Below are 18,073 nucleotides of genomic sequence, written 5' to 3' on the forward strand. Positions count from 1 at the left end.
TGGCTTACATCTATAATCCCAATGCTTTAGAAGGCTAAGGCAGGAAGATTGCTTGAGCCTAGGAGTTTGAGGTTACAGTGAGCTATGATAATGCCACTGCACTCCAGCATGGGTGACTGAGCAAGATCTTGTCTCTAAAAAATAATAATAAATAAATCTCATTTTTGTTTTTCATAGTTGGACTCCTGACTCTGAGATAGTAGTGGTCAAAATTATTTAGAGACAGTAAGCAACTAATTTGGTGTTCTTTTTGCTCAGCCTCCTGGGACTCCATGGATGAGCCAGCTTGGCTAACACTTGAGGCTAGCATTTAAGGAAAACAATATATACGAAAAGACGAAAGACAACGTTCCTTGTTAAAGAAAAAAAAGGCTGCCACCCTAACAAAATTAGATCGTGCTATTTTAAGTTATATGTCTTACAGTTACTCAACAAGAATAATAAGGGGCATGCTCTCCAGTATCAGTGCTTATACCGTAATGGAATTTGTCTGCCTGGGTTTACTTTTTGTGTCTTACCTACTGGTAGGTACAAATAACCAAAACTATAAAGCCATATGGACATGCATCACCAAATACTGGTATATTGACCCAGGAGCATCTTGTTCTTGTTGTAAACTGAAAGGAATTCCCTAAGTAGAATTTATCTTAAATTGTAAATACCTGAAATGGCTTACACATAGTCAGAACATTGTAGTCAGGAGTGCTTTGGCTTAAGCATGTTAAGAACAATGTTTTCCCATTAAGAAAGTGATTAAAGATGCTCGGGAGATCAATAGCAAAATGTCCTTTCCCTTGAACGTGCATTTATCACAATGATGACTCATTAATGAACTGCCACAGTGAGATGAGTTCCATTATTTCAAAATGAGTCCTTAGAAAATTGAGGCAAGAGGTAGCCCATCTTTTCTTAACTCCCATCATCTAAAGAGACTGTAAGATCCCAGTCTCTTTGGTCTATTGCCTGACCCAGCTTGCTAATAATTCCCCTTTCTCCTTTACAATGCATATTTTTTCATGGATCATTGATCTTTTCCTGGAGCAGCTGGGCTTCGGCATTCCTTTTTAAAGCTCACATCATATAACAGTGTAAATGATGTTTTATCAGATGTCCAGTTGGCTTTATTTCTTTTCAGTAGTTTCAAAGCAGGGGAAAGTATGAATAGATTAAAGAAGCCCTAGCAGCCTCTCAGAAGAGCTTGTCAAATGGATGTTCACCAGTTGCTAGGGACTTGACACATGAGACAAAGAATATTTTTAGGAAAATAAATGTAAGCTCTAGTTGATAAACAGAATATTATTCAAGGTAGTGATTTTTAATCCCTACAAAGTTGTGATGAGCTGTCACTGTGGTATGATTTACAAGATCTCTAACTTAAGTCATGCTCTCCCAGAAACAGATGCCTAGGCAAGAATTTATAAGCAAGTGATTTATTATTAATCGAGTGATTCCAAAAGAAACCAGGAAGGGAGTAGGAGAGACAGAATAGAGAAGAGGAAGAAGCTAAACAGTAGTGCTAGCTCCAGTGAGGTCTGAGGACTCAGCCTGATCCTGTAGGAGACTCTAGAGCATAAACTATATCCCTGAGCTTTTTCCACATTGAGGAGCTGGACCATTGCACTCCTATACCAGTCAGTCACTGACCATGCCTCCCTTGAATAGAGTCTCTAGACTTAGCAAATGAAGATACAGGATGCCCAGGTATATATAGTTGAGACTAACAACTGTTTTTTAGTATAAGTATGTTTCATGCAATATTTGGGACATCCTTGTACTTAAAAATTATTTTTTATCTGAAATTCAAGTTTAACTGCGAGTTCTGTATTTTATCTGACTACTCTTCTGTAGGGGTGAGGGGGAGACAAACTCCAGGGCATTTGTTGGCGTCCAGCTCCAGTGCTAAAGGGAATGTCTCTGAAGGTGGCAAGTGACATCCATTAGTAGAAAAGAACTCAGGAACTAGGGAGGAGCATGCATAGCTGATAAAAGGAATCTGAGGGAGATACCAACAATGCTATCTTAAAAAAACAAAGGAAAAGTAGAACTTTGAGCGTAAAATGTATTTTGTTCAGTAAAAATGGAGGAAGAATGATGTTGTTTCTCAGTAGCCTTTCTATCATGTCACTGGAGAATATGGCAATATTTACATGGACTGTGAACAGATGGTGGGACCTTGTTCGGTCTCGTAGCCAACTAGGTTCTCATCTTTCTGCCCTCCCACTCCTTTGCCCCACGCACACCAGTTTCATCCAGTTATTCCCATTTGGTCTCCAGGGAGTCTGGGACTGATGGTCAGTCTCTGTGAAGCTTCATAAGCTGCTTTGCTTTGGCTTTGATCCACCAAAAGCAGAGACCACACCATTCAAACCAGCCCTTAACTAGTTCTCGTCTTCATTTCAAGCACGGCCCCTCTCTCTTTCTCTCTCTGTCCAGGAAATATGGCACTTCTGGTATTATCATAAATTTGAAGAATCATCCATTCCTCGTATCTATTATTTTGGTAAAGTGAGTTTATTAAACCCATTCTATCACTAAATGATACCTTCTTTTTCATCAGAAATAAAATTATTCTCCTGTTCTGAATGTAATTTTCATTGACATCTTTGCAATTAAGGTGCCAATTAGGTGGCAACCTCTTACTAGAAATTTGAATATAGCAAGGTGGGAGTGTTTAACTCTGAGTCAGGACCACATCCACAAAGTCAGCAATGGTCTGTTTTGTGTATTAGATAAAACACTACATACCTAGTTGCTAATGCTAATAGCAAACTCCATTCCTTACCAGGCTTAAAAAATGTTCAAATGTACAGCATATCTCTGAAAGTATGTACATTTTATTCTATAATGATCATTTGGTGACTCAACAGGATAAAGGCTGTGAGCATTGTCCTCCAAAGGAAAATTACTTTCACCTCTTTCCTGTGCCTTTCCCTCCTTTGTCACTGCTAATTCCTTTTTTTCCATTTTAATCTCCTTTGGGTAAGCTCAGCCCTCCTTAGGGGTAGCGAGGGGTAGACAATCAAACCCACAAGCTGTAGCAAATGCTAACAGCCAAAAGCAATTTGCAAAACCATGGTGGCCCGAGAAAAGTGAATTTTAATTCCAGGGAGCAACTGACACATGATAAAACAGGAGGGGAAACATGAATTCACCAGAGTATTTTGTTATACTGTGACCATACCAGTGGGAGATACACAGTCTGAAGTTGCAAAAAAAAAAAAAGAACTTTAGCTAGAAACTTCTATTTAGAACTCAAAGCCATCCTTTTCTAAACTCATCCTTTGCCCACCATATGCACCAATATACACTTGATTTGGGTTCCTTTGGAAGAAAATCCTGAAATAAGGATTCAAGAGTAAGTAATATGTTCAGGATGTGGTCCAGGGAAACAGAGATAGGAGAGTGGGGAAATAAGCCAGGGAAGGGAAGAAGGCAAAAAGGATGTATCATTAATTAAGCCAGTTGTTATTGTGGGCAACTAGAGCTCCATCTCACTGGCCAATTCTAGAAAACAGTGCTGAACATACATCAGAGTTATCCAATCAAGAGGTAGGGAATCTGGAGTATTTTTACAGCAGCTGTTCAAAATTTATTGAGGGCTGCTTCTAGGGCACTAACTCTCTGGCACTTCCGATTTGCCCTGTTCACAGGGACTCCATGCTCCCATGATTCAAAAAACTACTCAGGCAGGGAGTTCTGGGTATTCCCAATAACCAAGATTCTGTGGGTAGAGGTGAGTGCTGGGGGCAAATGGACAGACAGGGACACTGACAGAGTCTGCTACAACCTCCCTCCCAAACTCCTCTCAGACCTCCTTCAAAGATGCAGTTTGTCAGACCATTGTTCAGCCCCTGATTTCTGTTTGCTTTATATTACGTGTGACTTTCCTCACTATAATGTGAATAATGTGAGAAGGTATGGAGGCTCAGTAATTCAGCCACACCTATGCTTAATTACTGTGATCAAATGATTGTAAGCCTGAAGCCTCCTCCTTGCTGTTTTTTCTGTTTCTCCAATTGTTTCCCATGGATGCACTGTCTTGGCATGCTCTATTTCTGTGAACTAAATCTAACACATTCCCCTCCTCCAAATTAGTAAATTGCCCTTTTACTCACTGCTATCTAAATATGTATTATGTGACATGTTACCTTTCTCAGAGTAGCTAAGATACAATAGATGGCCTTTCTTCTACAAATCATTGAGGAGCAGAGATATATGACTTGGTCATCTATGCATTCTATTCATACAAATGAATTCAACACACAGCTCTGCCAACATTATTGACGTAGTACTATATATGCCAGATGGTAAATGTGGAAGTTCTTAGTAATACTGTTCCACCCTTTTATGAGCTTCCAATTTAGCAGGAAGGCTGGAATAACTAAATAAATAATTTAAATACAATATAGTAATACAATTTTAAAAATATGTTCTACGTGTTATGGGAAAAACTAAAGATAAGCATTTATCCTTCCAAAGGATTCAGGTAAGCTTCATTGAGATGATCCCTAAGCAGCTTTTAAGAAATGAGGAGGACTCGGCCAGGTAAAGAAAGATAGGAAGAGCATTCTATGCAGAGGAAATAAAAAGTACAAAGGAAAATAGACATAAAGCAGACTGCGTGTGCTGAAAAGAAACTGTTCAGAGTTTCTAGAGTATAAAAATTGAAGTATGGTGTACGAGAGATGAGGAGATGGAGAGGTAATTTGGACCAGGATGTAGATGTCTTCGGATGCCTTAATACCTATCTTCTTATATGCAATATAACATCCTACTGAGAATAAGCGATTGGCAATTCTGAACTACTATGTATGGAGTAAGTATTTGTTCCATTTAGTTGCTGAAAAGTGAAGTTCTGTTAAGCACTTCCTTTTTTGTGTGTCTATGGGGAAAGACACACGGGGGCTTTCTTCTTGCCCCCGACTTCTAATTGACCCAAGGCTTTTCATGGCTGCTGGCCTCTCTCCTCAAAACGGCTTCTGGTCATTATTTAGAAATAAGAAATTAGATCAGGATTTTAATGGGATGCTAAAAAACAAAAATATTATCACATGGAGAGTACCACCTGTTCTTAAGATCTATTTCTTCATACCCAGCTGGAGTCCCTTCCTCATGGTAACTGTCTCCTCCGTTTTAGAGGGAGTTTTCCTAAAGGAAACCAATCCATTAAGGAAACACTAAACGTTTTAAAACCACCAAACAAAGCAGCTTTTGTTTTATTAAGTTGAATTATAAAGCTATTTATATAATTAACACTAGGATTCATCTGGCACAATATCATTGAGTGCCTACTACATTATACTACTCTTGTCCTCTTTCCTAAAAAGAAAAGGAAGATATGTGTGAGTAAGCCATATAAGGCCAGTGGCTTCAGGGGACATTGCAGCTATAGGAGCTGCGTGAAGAATTTCCATGTCTTTCTCATCTCTCTGCTTCCCTAATTCTGTTTTCAAGGGATCCTATGATGGCTCACTTGGGCCTAAGTTTAACACACAAACACCCAATACCTGAAATTTACTTCTTTTAGGTGTATTGGCTTCTCCAAAGAGTTTTGTTTTTAAATAGACTCATCTGTGTGTGTGTGTGTGTGTGTGTGTGTGTGTGTGTGCGCGCCTGTGTGCATAGGCACTGTGGTGTTAATATATATATATATATTCTCATCTATAGTTCCTGCCTCCTAACTTCCATAGTCCTTGTTATACTGTTGGGCCACTTTGGGCCTCAGAAAACATAATCTCTCGGACCTTCTACTGTCCTTCTTTCACCTGCCAAAGCAGGACTCTAACCTGATTGTGGTTCAAAAGACCCTCATTCCGGAGAAGCCTGCCTCATAACCTAGAGGAAGGAATGCTACACAGAGAAACCAAGAAAAGCCTGAACAGACAGGCCTTGCTGGGTTTAGATCATGCACTTTCTGTCCAATCACATTTTTACACAGTTGTCAATCATGCCTATGTAATGAAGCCTCCATACAAGTACCCTAGACCAGACCATAAAGTATAATTAAAAAAAAAATTAAAAAGTGTAAAAAAATCCAAGAGGACAGAGTTCAGAGAACTTCTGGATAGCCACAAATGTGCAGGTGCCAGAAGGGTGGTACGCACAGGGAGGGAGTGGAAGCTCTGTAGTCCTATCCCCATACCTCACCCTACGCACCTCTTTATCTGTATCTTTTGTAATATCCTTTATAATAAACTGGTCGATGTAAGTGTTTCCCTGAGTTCTGTGAGCCACTCCAGCTAATCAAACACAAAGAGGGGGTCATGGGAACCCCAAATTGAAGACAGTTGGTCAGAAGTTCTAAAAGCCCAGACTTGTGACTGGTGTCTGGGGGAGGACAGTCTTAGGGACTGAGTCCTCACCCTGTGGGATCTGACACTCTCTTTTAATAGATAGTGTCGGAATTTAATTAGAGGACACACAGCTGGTGTCTGCTGCTTGGTGTGTGGGGAAAAACCCCACACCTTTGTTCACAGAAGTCTGCTGTGATGATTGATCATTGTTGTAGTACTGTGAGAGCAGAGGAAAAACATGCTTAGAGTTTTTCCCCCAAACTGGCATACACGCAGAGATCAACAAACCTTTTCTGTAAAGGTACAGATAATATTTTTGACTTTGTGGGCCATATGATCTCTGTCTCAACTACTCAACTTTACTGTCAGAACATGGAAGAAGTATAGACAATACATGAATGAATGGGCTGCCTGAATTGCAATCAAATTTTATTTATGCCCTCTGAAATTTGAATTTCATATAATGTTCATGTGTCACAAAATATTATTCTTCTTTTGATTTTTTTCAACTATTTAAAAATGTAAAAACTACTCTAAGCACATGACTATATAGAAACATTTGGTGGGCCCAAATATGTCCACAGGCCATAGTTTGCTGATTCCTAGTGCAACACATTCACTCACTAAGACAAAGTGTCCTTCCATGTATCACAGTCTGAACCACAAGGACAACTTAGCTCTTTTCATGTCAGTACTGCTGAATTAAAAAAAAAAAAAATAGTGGTAGAAGGGGAGGGAACAATGCAGGTGGAGAGATGTCTGAGATCAATGAACTTTTATCCACAGCTTAGCACAGTGGTTTTCAGCCTTGGCTACATATTGGAATCACCTGGGGAGTTTTAAAACATGCTAGCACCTAGATCCCATACCCAGAGAGTCCCATGTGACTAGCCTCAGTATAGTCTGGACATGGGAGTTTTAATAGCTCCCCAGGTGCATCTGAGGATGAGGGCCTCCCCTCATCCTGGACATGGGAGTTTTAATAGCTCCTCTAATGTGCATCTGAGGATGAGGGCCACTCATCTCACATAAGACTATTAATAAAGACACAGCACTTGGGGATCACCAAAGACTAGAAGATTGAGCCACATTCATTTTTAGTTATCTCTTTCCCAGTTAGCAGGTTCATCTCACTTTCTAATTGCAGTCTCCATTGGCCGTCTTTCCCGCATATTCACTGTAGATCCAAAATAACTATAAGAAGTTAGGAAGTTAGGAAAGCTCATAAACCTCAGAAAGAATATTGTGCATTGTCTCTGTGTTGTGTTGCACATTAGTCTCATCGTCCCAGTGAGTTTTAGGATCTCTCAGGTTCGTGCTGCCTTAGGAGAGCACACATTTAACCATATGGGAACAGGCTCAACACTGTCAGTCACCCTGGGAAGGTTGGATCCTGGGAAATTATTTCCTGGCTACAACTCCTAGGAGACCTTCATGTAAAGCAGAAAGGCAACTCATTAAATTATAATCTCTGCCCCCTACCCTTGGATCCTCTGTCTAGAAATGGATATATCTGGGAAGCTGTTATCAAGATTTTTGAGCAACATGGTGCCGTGCTGAACCCCTATTAACTTCAATAGGGAAGCTGCCAGGTTCAAAAAACTCAGAGCCAGCAAACGAGACATATGATTTTATTAGCATCTTACACACAGGGGAAAGTCCAGCGGTGGTGGGCTGGGCAGGAAAACCACAACCGCTTGCAAATAACAACGTAGTTTATATAGCATTTTCACTTAAAACCTTCCCCCTAAACAACGTCCACCTGGAAACCTTCATTTAACCCAAAACTCGGGGCCTCAGTCCCTGGTATGGTCTGTGTTCCATGAGAAGGGCCAGGGGCTCAGATGTTTTTCATAGGTAAGAAACAAATCTCAGGGCTGGCCACTCCTGAGTTCCCTAGCTTGGAACAAACATTCATATGCATCTGCCATACAGGGTCATTATAAGAATATACTGAAATTATTGCTGTTGGATGTGTTTACCCTACCCATGGAATTAGAGAGAACAAAACAGAAGGCTTTTAAAGTATATTTCATAAGGTAAAGTAAGTGAAACTCTTTCCTAATCTGGAAAATGTGTCTTTCAGCAACTCAGAATATCCAAACTCCCAGACAGTGACATATCCCCACATTTGGGCCTTTTAGAATGAGATAAATGTATCTTTTTCTTGCCGGTTTTTACTTAACCACATTTTAGCTTGAAGGTTTGTTGGCACTGATTTATCATACTTTTTATTTAAATCTAAGTAACATGATAGCTGAATCAAAAAATTGCTTTTTCTTAGTTGACCTTTAAACTTCACAACTTTAATTTTGACTTGACATAGCTTTTATCCTTTTCCAATTTAAGTGGCAAAGATTCATGTATTTTATGTCATATTTTACATAACTTCTAAATGAGTTGGCACCCAAATATTTATGACAATATGCCTTATTAGACTAAACCTTTTCCGAGTTTAATCAACTGGAAAAAAATTTTTTGAGAAGCTCACAGTAAATGTCAGGGACAAATGTGAAAGTCTATGTCATTTTTGAGATAATGCTGCTGGCAATGATAATTTGCAGTAGCTGACTTACAATCACAAGAATTTTTTCTTTGTTATAGGATAACCTCTTGAATGTGTCACCACCACAATTAATCAACTTCTGCCAGAGCTTCTACATAAGTAGCACTTTTGGTTTCAGCAAGGCTAATCCATGATGAGGCCTTTCTTAAAACCACCTGGCTCTGGGAGGACCTTCCACACACACACAGGCAGAAATACCCACATGAGTCCCTTTGGTTCATAACTTCTTGGCTCATTTCTGCAAGATTCACCCCTGCTCTTTCTTTTTAAAGAAGATTTTACCTGAAACAGTAGGGAGACATATTTTTGTGTTAACATTGTTCTAGAGAACCTATGGTCACAGTACAGCATCAACGGGAGAGTCTCTATGCCTCTCCTAAGTAGGACCTCTGAGATGAGTGGAAATACTTGGAAGGGTACAAATGTGGCTAACTGTTGTCAAATGTAGAAATGACATGCTCCAGGTAGAAGGGTTCAGGAAAATCACCAAAGAAATTAGAATTCCAAAGTGTATCAATTTACTTAATCACAAAATTTTACTCTCTTGTCAGAATCAACAGACACAGTCTTAGACATCTTCTCAGCTGAGTTCATAGTACTGTAATTTACTTATAGTGCCATCTCTACAAAGAGGAAGCCAGAGATCCTTTCTGCAGAGACTCTTTAGTAAAAAAGAAATGCTACCCTTTAGTAACCACTCTTTAGTAACATAGAAAATTTTCAGAATTCTCATAATCAAGTCCCAAGAAACTAACTCCTAGCTCCTTGTTCCTTTGATTATCTTCTGTTTGATAGTTCATTCTATAAATGCAAAACCTGCCTGGCTGTAATGACTTGTTCTTAGTGAAATGATGAGTAAGCAGTATGAGAAACTAGAATGGTCACAGGCTTTGGGTAGACTGACAATACTGTTTTTATGCTGATAGCATGGTGGTTTATCGGTGTGTGTACGCATGTGTGTGTGTACATGCATACATGTATTGAATAATTATTTAACCTCTCCAAGACTCAATTTCTTCATTTAAAAAATATTAAATAATATTCTAAAACATATTTTACAGGAATATTGGGGGATGGAAAATGGCTAACGCCTAGAAGATACTAAGTAAATGCCACTGCTATTCATGATTATTGAAGGTGCTGGTAGCTGGTAATGTGGTCCAGGACAAATTTGGTTTTGGTGACTTCTCTGGTGCACAGCTTTGAAAGCACTTAGGAGTTGTGGTTGACAGTTCTATCCAATGGTCATTGCCTATTCTTCTGCCTGGTTTGTCTTCTAGTAATGATATGTGCACATTTAAACATTTAAACATTCTTTTAAAAAATATTCCTTTATTCTATTTAGTCTTTCCTCTTATTGGATCAACTGTAAGTCCTCATCACTATTAACCACTGCTGGTATGCTTTACCAATAAGATGTGTACTATTATATGTGCATTTGTAACTTATTGAGACAGTAACTGAGAGAGTAAAACTCATAAGGACTTCTGTTTTACCACTTAGTGTATTTTGTGCCCACTGAGGAAAAAGAATAAAATGGGAACAAACACTTCTCTTAAACTCCAATTTGTCAAAATTTATGTTTAGTTATGAAGCTCATTTAATAAGAAAATTGTGAACACCTCAAGGGCAGGAACTGCTTTTTCATTTATTGTTATTGGATTGAATTGAATTGTTTTAGCACACATGAAAGTGATTCAAGCTCATTTACCAAATGTCATTATTTTTGTACCATATTTATTAAATGTCCACCATGAATTAGACACTAAAACAACACAGAGAAATGAAATATAACTTCTAATCTTTGATTAAATATGTGTTGAGTGGCTTCTTTGTACTAAGGCACTACAAAGCTGCTGGAGATACATGATAATTATGGCATAGACTCTGTTCCCAAGAAGTTCATAGTTTAATGAAACACCCAAGCTCTCATATGTGGATCCACTAGGGAGCCAAACAAGACATTGTGCAGTCAAGTACTAAATACAGTAGTCAGGCAAAGACCATAAGTCAGTAGGAACTGAGTGGAACAGAGGTTGACAAGGCTTCTGCTTGACAGGAAAGGCCTAATGGGGAAGGCTGGACTTCATTTGCCCTTGAAGACTGAGAAAGATTTGCATAGACGGAGAGTGGTTAAGAGGGCATAACAGGTGGAGAGAAGGTAAGCAAAGGTCTCAGGAGGTGGAAGTCAAGATGGCGAGTTGAGAAAATGGTAAGGAACCCAAACTGGCTGAGAGAATGCTGGTAAGCAGAAGGAAACAAAATCTGAAAGATGGGGTGAAGTTTAATTACAGTGACCCTGGAGTCAGGCAAATGGGGACAAACCTGGTGATACCCTCAGGGTCTTTGAGGAGGAAGGTGACATGATAGTTTCTGAGCAGTTCCAGTGTGACTCTTGTGAACTCAGTGTGGTTCACATGTTCTTATCAGTTTCCTCGTCAGCTTTACTCTGCCTGTGTATTTGGTTGCTGCTCTGCTTCCATGTTAAAGTCAGAATATGCTTTCTCATTTAGGGGAAGCACTGGCTCATCAGATCTCAATGACCAGGAAGCTGGTTCGAGGACCCCAAAGAGCAGTCGGAGCAATGGTGTGACCCCAGTCACTCAGAGGTCTCCAGCCCCAGGCACACGAAGTGTGACCTCAGTCATCAGTAGAGTAAGTATACAAACCTGATGAACACTGTATTAGTTCGTTCTCACACTGCTATAAAGAACCGCCAGAGATCGGGTAATTTATAAACAAAAGAGGTTTAATGGACTCACAGTTCCGCATGGCTGCAGAGACCTCAGGAAACTTACAATCATGGCAGAAGGAGTCTGTCAAACACTTGTAAAACTATCAAATCTCGTGAGAACTCACTATCACCAGAACAGCACAGGGGAAGCCTCCCCGATGACTCAATCATCTACCACCAGGTCCCTCCCTCGATAGGTGGAGATTGTGGGGATTACAGTTTGAGATGACATTTGGGTAGGGACACAGAGCCAAACCATATCAGACACGGAATCTCTGAAATTCAACCTCACCACTGCATCGTGGCTAGGTTTAAACTCTATATATCAGAGGATGTTCTTTATGCTCTTTAAAGGTAGAAGCTTCATCAGGACTGAACCTCCTGCATCTTAGCTCCTGGAAGGAAAGCCAAAGTGGAAAAGGGAAGGGAAAGAGCAGGTTCAAAGGTAACACTTGTATGATGGAGGTTTAAATTGCTATATGGTTTAAATAAATATAAAACATTTTAGAAGGCTCTGATTTTGATCCTCTCTGTTACTCTTTAGAGAAAATATTCATAGGTTGAGTGCACAAATTTTTCCAAACTGTTTTAAATCTGGAAAAGTAGAACTTTTATCTAATTTTTAAAATAGAAATTTTTATAGTTTTCTTTTCTATACCTCTGTTAAAATAGGGGGTCAACACATAATGAAGGCTTAAATTGCATTTTATATATATATATATATATGTGATCAATTATATTTTCTATTGGTGTTCTCTTTTAAAAGAGAATATGAAAAAACTATTTTGGGAAAAATGTTCTCTTTTATTAAATATTCCGTTGGAAGTTGTATTTGGAATGAATTAGCATATACTAGATTTTTTTATTTAGCAGGAAGCTCCATCCACATTGCTGGCATCTATATTTGATAAATCTTTATATGAGCAGTGAGTTCATACAATACAAACAATTTTTGACTCAACCAACATTTAATGAGAACCTACTATATAACAGACTCTAGTCAAGCAAAGACTTGAAGGAAGTGAAAGAATTAGCAATGTAGTTTTCTGGGGCACGGTGTTCCACCAGCCAGAGACAGCACTGATATTCAGCAGGTACATGCAGGGAAGGCTGCTCCACTTCCTTGTAGCTGGCCTCCATCTTGATTGGTCAGTGCCCTTGCTCAGCCAGTTTCTAAAATATTTTTAATGCCTCTAGAAGAACAGCCAGTGTGGAGCCCCTGAGGTGGGAGCACACCTGGTATGTTCAAGGAAGAGGAAGGAGGCCAATGCAGCTGTGGTGAGTGAATGAGGCAAAGTGAACTAGGAAATGAATCCAAAGAGGTCATAGGGCTGGAGAGAGCCTTGAAGAGTAATGTGTGCAGTCAACATTCACACTGATTAAGATGGAGGTTTTAGAGCAGAAGAGTAACATAATCTGCCTTCTCTTTAAGCAGGATTTGGGGGTTGTGCTGAGAACCAGCTGTAGGAGAACAAGAGTGAAAGCCAGAAAAGCAATCAGTAAGCCATTATCATACCCCATGTGACAGACTGGGTTTTGAAACAAAGAGATAGTGGAGGTGGCGAGTAGTCAAATTCCGTTAAGGCATTCAGACAGACTGAATAACAATAATAGATTTATTTAAACATTTATAGTCTAACTTGTAGTTGCTAAGGTAAAAGGAATATTTAAAATTTCATAAATATTTATGCTAAGGTCAGCAAGTCATTTCTGTTCAATAGCTAGAAAGGTGCATGGATAGTTGACAAATACACTCAACTCTTGGAATCTAAAGAGGAATGATATTCAAACTACTTAGTGACCAGTCTGGCAGGGACGTTGAGAAATCACAACAGACACTGGCACAAGGCTGGGGCAGTATCCTGGGGACCCTTCCATGTCATGCACTAGATCTGAATTATGGGGAGACCTGGGCTTATGGATGAGGATGAGCACAGGGAAGTGGGGGGTGGACTGGGAGTAGTGCTGTTTATCAACTGACACAGAAATATTTTTAAAAATTTAACATCTAGTACAGTTGTCCCAGTGGGTAGCAATAAGTTAATCAAGTTTATTCTCACAACAAAGTTTATCTTCCTACGTACAATTTGAGATTATTGGGGGGAAATCACCCTTTTCATGTGCCAATACCCTCAAAACTCACAGCCCCTACTTGTGTATTTCTTTGTTTAACAGCGCCCAGATTTCCCCAACAGAAATTCCCTGCAATTTAGTAGACTATATGTACATATACATAGCAGACAGTGCCTATGTTGAGCTCATTCTTGCAATCTATGTGGTCTAAGTTGGTCTTTTCTAAGAGAAAAAAAGAGAAACAAAGAGAAGTACTTTCTATTGAATAAAAATAAGACAGCACAGTAGTTTATAAAGTACATTTGCTCTTTCATTATAAAGGGAAGTTTATAGCCTTAGATGGGAAGTACATAGCATTAGATGATGAGCAAGGTAACAACTTCTCAATTTCTCCCATTTCTTAGCCTCTCTTTGTTTCAATGTTCTTTTCTGCTTTAGCATGAAAGAAAATATATTAGTCAGGGATCTCCACAGGGATAGAACTGATAAGATATATGCAGACATATATAAGTGAGTTTATTAGGGAGAATTTGTTCACACAATTACAAGACAACGTCCCACGATAGGCTGTCTGCAAGTTGTGGAAAGAGAGAAGACAGTAGGATGGCTCAATCCAAGTCCAAATGCCTCAAAACCAGGGATGCTGACAACGTAACCCTAGTCTGAAGCTGAAAGCCCAAGAGCCCCTGGGAGGCTGCTCGTGTAAGTCCCAGAGTCTAAAGGCTGAAGAACCTGGAGTCTGATGTCCAAGGACAGGAGGAGAGGAAGCCAAGTGTCTGGTGCAGCTTGGGAAGAGAAAGAGCGAGCAGATTCAGCAAACAAGCTGCTTATCCCTGTTATTTCATGTGCTTTGTTCTAGCCACACTGGCAGCTGATTGGATGGTGCCCACTCCACACTGGGAGTAGGTCTTCCTCTCTCAGTCCACTGACTCCAATGTCAGTCTCCTCTGGCAACAACCTCACAGACGCACCCAGAATAATACTTTATCAGCCATCTAGGCATCCCTCAATCCAATCAAGTAGATACCTAATATTAACCATCACAGAAAACTTTTAGAGCATGAAAGTCTCTAACCTGTCCTCTACTATGATGTAACCTATTAATTTTAGGCTTGACATCCTGAACCTTTGGGGTATGTATTGCTTGTTAATGACACTGCAATATTAATTGGCCTATTATTGCACAATACTAATGATACTCACAGATCACCTGTGGGAAAACTTGCCATTAATGTAGTTGCCTCCAAGGAACTTGGTCTTGCTTCATTAGAGGACTCCATGTGTGAATGACTTTTTGAAGAGGTGTTGAAAATTGACCTAAACTAATTTATCAAATTGACCTCTGTCACACTCTTGATAAACTTTGCTTGTCTATGGCAATTAGAGGAAGTTAGGAGCTATATACCTCCTGCTACAGGTATTATGTGTTGGAGAATAATAAGATACTAAAAACAGTCTAAATTGAAACTGAATCAATTAGCATGCTAAGCAAGTGAAAGCCACATTTCACTGTAGTGAGTTCATCAAAGTGTTCCTGAATGTCTAAGGTATGGGAAACAGGGAGGAAATTCTTCCTCTAGGGTTTCAAAAGACACTTTTTGATTGTTTATAGAAGGGAGAAGTGAAAAATCTGTTTTAGATTTGATCATTATCATACCATGATGTAATTTGAATGGACACTTAACCTCAGCCCAGTTCTGGAAAGGTCCAAAATTTGTTGTAGCTGTTGTTTTAACACTCAAGCAAGCTTCAGATGAGGCAGCAGTCAAGCCCTGCCTTGGTCTACAGCAGGGCAAAGGTCACAGACAAAGTTGGGTCTATGGTCATGGCAAAGTTTGGACAGAATTTTCTTTAACATATGTTACAATGAAAGCAAGTCCCAGACTGAATTCTGCCACATGTACAAGCATTTATTTACAAGCAGACACCACACAAAAGAATACTATTCCTGTGAGCTTGGGAATTTTTCTCTCTTTATCATTTTATGAACATTGATAAGTACCATGCATGAAAGTCATTCCAAAATAGATGTAACCATCCATATTCTGACCAGCCAGCCTTCTAGATGGAAAAGGTACATGGAGTTCTGTTAAATGGGAGTGGAAGAGGTAAGGGATGGTTGAAGAGAGGGTATGTTGAAAGAGGGAACAAAATAGGACCAAACAGAGTTTTAAGCCTGAATCTTGCCAGATTATTATACATAGTTCATATAAGATTGAGGGTACCTGTATAATCTTTCTTATTAATCGTATATTAGAACACTCATTGATTTGGGGAATGAGAAATTGTCCAGATACCTTTTGCACTAATTAACAAACATCTTGGAATAGATTTTGGATAGCAATTATTGATGGTAAATTTTGGAGTTACATAGACTCCTGGTGAGGGTCCTTCAAATGTCAATTAGGTCCTCCTAAATAGTAATACATATAAAGGTGTTTTGGAGTATATTTTATATAGATGAATTTTGTAGTAAATTACAGTCAGTATAATTTGTTTTTCTCATTTTTGCTTTGTGGGAAGGAGTATGGTTTTGAAAATTGCACAGATTTGGCTGCTATTGAAGGTACCTCTCAGGAGTTCACAAAGAGTCACTGCAGAAACACTTCTGGCACACCTTCCATAGCAGTGTCTGGAACCTCTCTCTCCTCAGGTGGGTATTTACAACATGCCTACTCTGTTGTCTAAAATGACTAAAACAAATGGAATTGACTGCTATGTATGGCATTAAATGGATGTCTCACGCTTTAAAAAGTAAGCATCCCTTCTTTGACCTATGGTGGTAGGCCACTCCATAAGAACTGCTTGAAGATAGACCCAGGTAATGCTTTGGGCACCTTACATTTGTGAAAATTCCATTGATTTAGTATATACTCCTGCCAGGCATCATCACCGAGTTTCAGTGCTACATCAGAATATCAATATTTGAATGTAGGGAATATAAACGGTTCCAGGATACATTTGATATGACAGATAAGAATGCTAGCTCAGAGTTCAAGGAAATGGTAGTTCAATTGATATAGTGGTCAGAAGTTTCCTACATAAAGACAAAAGAAAATCATTCTGTGGAAGGGGCGGAGCAAGATGGCCGAATAGGAACAGCTCCAGTCTCCAACTCCCAGCACCAGCGACACAGAAGACCAGTGATTTCTGCATTTTCTTTTTTTTTTTTTTTTTTTTTTTTTTTAAGCCAGAGGTGAGATTTTTATTGACTTATTGTAATTTTTTGGCATACAAAGTACTTAATCAAGTATATTTACAATTCTTACATAATGTACATTTTGGAATAAAGATAATGTACTTTGCTCCATTTATAATGACAAACTATTGTAAAACTACATTCATGAATTAGATACAAATCCTCTACATACTAATAAAAAGTAAATGGACTGTTGGTTATACATTCTTTAAAATATACCTTTCCACAGGTAGCAAGAAATAGTACATGTAATAAGTCTTTATGACTGGAATGATCCAGAAATATCACAAAGCACGAGTAAACACATATATAAAAGTAGCTCATCATTTCCAAAAGTTAACCTTTAGCCTTTGTGTAAAATAAATGGTGCCAACAACCTTTATAATGTAGCAAGCTTTCCCTGTTTAATATCCAAAAAATGGAGGGTGGGGAGGTTGAAGAAAATCAAGAAATTTAGCAAATAAGATAGTGAAAAGACCAATGCAGAGAAAAGTTTATGTCATCAAACCTCGCTTTGTCTCCACATTATCACATTTTAAGTGGATAAATTTATGTAAACAGAAAAAGATGTCCTTTAGAACCGCATGATACAGTGGAAGGAGCACTGGACTAGTAGTCACTACCCTTTTCGGATTCAGGGCTCCTCACAATGAAAATGAGTGGAATGAAACAAGGTGAAAACATAAAAACACCCCTTTGTATACTGTTTTGCTACTCACAGTGTACTTTGGCATTGCTTTATCTCCCTGGATTCTCACGGTAGGATTTCTGAGATCTTAATCTAAGAGCTCCGAAGTTGTCTACTTTTTTGACCCTAGGGTGCTCCTTTTGTTTTACAAAGCAGGGTCATTTGATTTGCTAGCTGGTGGCAGAGTTGGCACCATTACCCAGGTCTGACTACCAGTCAGAGGCACTTTATTTGTATCATGAAATGATTTGAAATCATTGTAAAGCAGCAAAGTCTGATAATGAATGCCAGCTTTCCTTGTGCTTTGATAACAAAAACTCCAAATAATCTGGAGAACCTGAATAAAAGTTTGAAGGGCTCGATTGGGATTTGAAGACAAAATTGTAGGAAATCTTACATTTTTGCCATAACAAACATTAATGAAAGCAAAACATTATAAAAGTAATTTTAATTCACCATATACTTATCAATTTATTGATGCTTCCAGATGGCATCTACAGATTTCTGCATTTTCAACTGA

At 39.0% G+C, this 18,073-nt stretch overlaps 1 protein-coding gene across 2 annotated transcripts in view; it reads left to right on the plus strand.

The window, feature by feature from the left end:
- The window catches only part of SYTL5 (synaptotagmin like 5), a 106,110-nt gene that overhangs the window by 49,408 nt on the left and 38,629 nt on the right, over window positions 1-18,073 (plus strand). For both annotated transcript variants that reach the window (XM_030934092.1, XM_030934093.1), the window contains exons 6-7: window positions 11,373-11,514; window positions 16,190-16,319. In XM_030934092.1, the coding sequence (XP_030789952.1) occupies window positions 11,373-11,514; window positions 16,190-16,319 (272 nt within the window). The remainder of the gene's footprint in view (window positions 1-11,372; window positions 11,515-16,189; window positions 16,320-18,073) is intronic.

Source organism: Rhinopithecus roxellana, chromosome 7, assembly GCF_007565055.1.
Source record: "Rhinopithecus roxellana isolate Shanxi Qingling chromosome 7, ASM756505v1, whole genome shotgun sequence".
In the NCBI taxonomy this organism is placed as follows: domain Eukaryota; kingdom Metazoa; phylum Chordata; class Mammalia; order Primates; family Cercopithecidae; genus Rhinopithecus; species Rhinopithecus roxellana.